Here is a 4,805-nt window from a genome sequence, read left to right as displayed (position 1 = left end):
GCGCGCCTCCGCTTTTTCACTCTCTTTGTTTCAACCCTTCCCACCTTTTGTTCGATCCAACGTCATCACCGTCTATAAAAACACACCCGTTTGAAGTTCACCTAAAGAACGACTGCCAGAAATACGCTTCAACGAATAACCGATTCTCGTGTCAGCCTGCCTTAGACGCGTTTGCTTTACATCTCCTTGACCGTTCGTCTCTTCCTTTGTTCAGAAAAATCCAATTATTATCGTTACCGGGAAGCTGCTAATTCGACGAGCGTCGCACGAAGCTCGTTGCCACGCTTATCGACACGCAACGAATGCCACTTTGTTCGTCTTGTGTCTCCGTGCTATCGATTCGCGCGGTAAAAGTTCCAAAAGAGCGTACATGCGTCGTATATACATTTGATAGAATTGTGACGAAAAAGCGTGCGTCCGAAGTAGGCGGAAACGAGCGGATGTCGATCCGCTTACATTGGTCGTGACCGATCGGTGAAAAGTGCATGAACGCGCTGCAAGCTGTCGTTGTGGCAAAGTAAACGGTGCATCGGGCCTGGATTGAACAGCGCGGGAAGAGGGCGGGTCTGAAGAGGATGGTCAGACGGGGCGAGGATAGCGAAACGACCGGGTGATTCGAAATTCCCGTGGGCGTTTCGATCGACGCGGCATGAACATGGAATATATCTGCGCTTTGAGGCGAACTTTTCAATTTGCCTCGGAAAGTCCCAGTCGGCTAATGCCCCTAATCAATATACGCGTCAAGCCACCTCTGTGTCTCCATTTCTGCCCGGTAATACTTGTAAACCGCATCTCGCGCGTCTACTGTCGGCAGGATTCCCGTAGGAATCGCGGGCGAGGACTCAAGCTCCAACTCGATTTCACCCGGAACGAATTACTTGGCGTCGATGGCAGAGGGTCGAGAGTTTGAGTTCGAGGGTAGGACGGAATGGGCTGGCACGGAACCGATTAATAGAAGAAAAATTGCGATCGATTCGCAATTCGATTACGAATGACAGTTGGTCGCGGTTAAATTACAGATTGGGTATCGAGATAAAGAAGGGAGAAGAGGATGACAGGCGGTGGATTGGTTATACTTTGCTATACGCGCGTTATTCGAGCGCCGATCGAGAAAGCCGACGATCGCTCGCCGTTGGCGAAACAGAAATCTCGATTATTAATATTTCCTTGGTTTCGTTTGTTCGATCGTTGCTCGCCCGAGGCTGATATTTGCCCGAGGCTACGAAAGTGTGTTGGAGGCATCGTTTCGGCCGGCCGAATCGATTCGCCGGCCATTAGTCATCGTTGTTCGTCGCGATGTTTCGTAAAAAACGATTCAAAATTGTTGGACGATGCAGCGGAGCTGGAATTGTCGATAAGGTCGAAAAGCAGGATGTCGAGGCGGCGCGTTTTGAGGGAGATTGATGAGGGTACCGCGGTTACCAGCGCCTCTGTACACAGTTAAATCGTTGGCTTGGTGCAGGTTCCTGCTCCGCTAGGGGTTGAGGTCAGCACACGCACCCTTCCTGTCGATCTCCCGTTAACAGCGATTTATTTGTTGCGCCCATGTTTTTTCACTCTGCAGCCTCGGCCAAATCATCGTATCGCCATTGAACGCCCTAACGTCATAACCAACTCTTCGAATAATCCTCGTTTCGCTCGATATCGATATCCTTCGTAATCGTCTTTGCGCGTAGCAAGCGTTTCTAGATAAGCGCAATTAATCAACGATACCGCACGGTATATCGCTTCCACCTTTGCTACGCGTAACGTTTCACCAACGTTACAACGACAGCGTGGTAATGGACTCTCGCGTATCAGCAGCTCGGCTAAAAGCAGAAAACGAGTGCTGATTAAAACGTTCAACGTACATGTGTACGCGGGATAGTCGGAAACCGGGATATCGAAGCGCGGCTGGTTGCGCGAATGCCGGAGAGGGCAATGTTTCATCAGGTGGCTAAAAGGAACCATTTTTTCTCCGCTTTTGTCTGTTCTGCGCGAGTCGAAGCATCGCTAGAATTTTAATTTCGCTCTTCGTCTTAGGTTTGCCCGGTGTGCGTCGGTTCGCGGGAATGCATACAAATTCAGCACGCCAGCCGAGCGCGATCGAACTTCCATGGATATCTCGAAATTACTTGCGCGTCTTTCGACCGACGTGATTTCGCTGCATCGCGAAAAATTGTTTCCAACCGCGGAGATCTCGTTAAAAAAGTTGGCGGCTCGGTGGAAAGTTGGCTCGAGGGTCGCTTGATCCGCAAAGTATCTTCATCCTCGAGAGCCGGTCGGATAACGATGATTATTATTAAATATTAATCTCTTTGCTAATCCGTGTTATTAACGAGAGCGACCGGCACGTTATGGTAGGACTTATAATAAGGCTAACCTTTATGGCAAACCTAAATTCCGTTTATACTAAAATCATTAAGCTACGACGTCGCTGTAACTCGATATCGTTTGTTAAACTAGTTTCCGGAATTAATTTCCCCGATCTTAATCCGTTGCGCCCAGCCACCCTGCCCGCTGCAACGTTAAAATAAGACGTTCTGAAAACAACATTTGTTCACAGTATCGACTACGCGTCGATTAAAATTATCGCTCAGCTGTGCAATCGAACTTCGTTCCCTTCGTTCGAAAGAACGCGAGCCCGCAATCGTCCAACAGTTACGAGCGTAAATGTTTCTTAACTCGGTAACTCGGGCAAATTTTTCCTTTTCAAGACTGTCCCAAGCGAATAACGTAACGTAAGGAGGCATACTCACATCGAACGTCGAACCTGACTTCCGTGCTCGAGGACATGGTCGGGTTGTCGTAAGCTGGATGAATGGCGACGCATCGAATCGGCTGTCCGTAACGCGATCTTTCCGCCATGATCTCGCAGATGCTGTAGGTAGCCCAGGTGCGGGGGTTGTCTATCTCCGTGGAGTTTACCTGAGGCCTCAGAGTCCTCACCTCGGTCTCGCCCACGTACCTACGAACATTTCGCCCGAAAATTTGCATTTCCAATGGCTGCTTCGTAACAAGCCTGCACGGAATGAAATCTCACGGACACCGAGCCCTCCGTCTCGCCGCGACCTTCTTCGCAGACTCGCACCGTGTTTCTCTTTTCCCTCGACATCGTCCTGCCTCTCTTTGCCCGGCCCTGTCTCCCCCGTCTTCCCGTTCTCCTGCTCCCTTTCCTCCTCTATGAAATCAAAGATCGAAGCAGGTAATCAGCCCGAGTTTGCCTCGCCATTCCGAAATCTCCGAGTATCTCGAGTCGCGAAGCAGAGATTTCATCGTTGTTGCGAACGGTGTATCTCTCGAGGAAAGCAGCGATTTTCTAGCCTTTGCGTCGTCGCGAGAAACATCGATGGGGCAAAGAGGCGAGCGGGCAAACCCGACGATCGCCATAATTTCTCCTTTGACGCGGCAATTTACACGCGTCTTTGTAAAACGGCTGAATCTACTTAGTTCGGATTATTTATCGCGCTGATAGGACGCGGCGCACGCCGCTGTGCTGCAGTTTCTCCGATAAATAACAACGCGAACGTATCCGTCGATACGTGGGCCGGCGGTTCATAGAAGGTGGACTGGAATTTCTGGCCAAGAAGAGGATACTCGAAGAGCTAGAGAAATGCAAGGTGCGCATACGTGTAACGTGTACAAAGTTGCCGGATTTGCATGTAAGAGAGAAAGAACGGGCATAATCAATTCTTCGGGTTTTAAAGAGCGTTCTCCGTTGGTTCATTCGATGGCACGAGTTGCATCCTTTTGACCGATCGAACCATTTTTCTTCCCTCCTACAAAAACATTTAAATATAAAGAGTAGTACGTACTTCTCTGTTTATGAATTACCGTTTTCATAAAAACACGCCGGAGGATTATAAACGCGACTGGACTTAGAGGTTCGATCGCTTTTCAGAGTCGTTTTTCTCGCGGACAAAGTACCCGACGAACGATTCGTTTCGTCGTTACGATCGATCGCGGCAACGAGCGTCATCTAGAAAAAAGGAGCGCTCGTAAATTGTAAAGTCCTTTAAATTATAAGCTGCCGGAGTCTCTTACGAATTTATACCGATCGCGTTACATGGCTGCAAAGTCGATTCGTTGCAGTAATCGCGAAGTCTACCAGAGCCGTAAACGCAGGGTCCCTAAACTCGGAAACGATCGAATCGTTTTATGCATACACTTGACGTCTATCGATCAGTCTAATTTCAACGAAAAAGGGCGAGGCTTTACGAGAAGAGAGAGAGAGAGAGAGATGCTTGTCGCGACATTGGCCCGAACTTGAATAGACCGACGTGGAAGTTGCCGCGTTCCTAGCCTGGTCTGGTAATTCGTCTACAAGTTAATCAACGTTTCTCGCGTAAGCTATCGCGTTTGCTAGAACCGTTGGTTTCGTTCGGTCGCGTGCTTTCTGTTGTTTCTACGCCTCTGGGGTGCAAGCAAACCCTGGTAGCCTCTTAACTTCGTCTAGATACCGGTCGGAATGGATCATGATTATTCATGGGCAACCGACCGAGCCGTGCCACCATCGGCAAGATCCACAGGGTGCATTACGGACTGGGATGTTCGCACAGGGAAAACTAACTGGCTCCTCGAACAAATGAGACTGTGCATGTATCGGACGAGACTCGGTAGAGCATAGTCTCTCTCTCTCTCTCTATCTATCTCTCTATCTCTCTATCTCGAAATAATAGCTCCGGAACGGAGGACACTCTGCTCCGTTTCTTTTTACGATTGACAAAGTGACTTCGTTGCGACACGGGAATTCAATTTAAAAATTAGATTCGATCCTTTTCGCGTTTCTCTGTGCAGTTCCTGCCGGCTCGTACGGTCGCGACTCG

The 4,805-nt window shown here is 49.3% G+C and overlaps 1 protein-coding gene across 1 annotated transcript in view; it reads right to left on the bottom strand.

Annotated features, from left to right (window-relative positions):
- The window catches only part of LOC100749569 (hemicentin-1), a 111,127-nt gene that overhangs the window by 14,325 nt on the left and 91,997 nt on the right, over positions 1-4,805 (bottom strand). Inside the window, exon 5 of the mRNA XM_003492080.4 lies at positions 2,739-2,947. Within this exon, the coding sequence (XP_003492128.2) occupies positions 2,739-2,947 (209 nt within the window). The remainder of the gene's footprint in view (positions 1-2,738; positions 2,948-4,805) is intronic.

Source organism: Bombus impatiens, unplaced genomic scaffold (genome assembly GCF_000188095.3).
Source record: "Bombus impatiens unplaced genomic scaffold, BIMP_2.2 scf_0647, whole genome shotgun sequence".
Taxonomy (NCBI): Eukaryota; Metazoa; Arthropoda; class Insecta; order Hymenoptera; family Apidae; genus Bombus; species Bombus impatiens.
The sequence above is the reverse complement of the archived record's forward strand: the minus strand, read 5'-3'. Positions and strand labels throughout refer to the sequence as shown.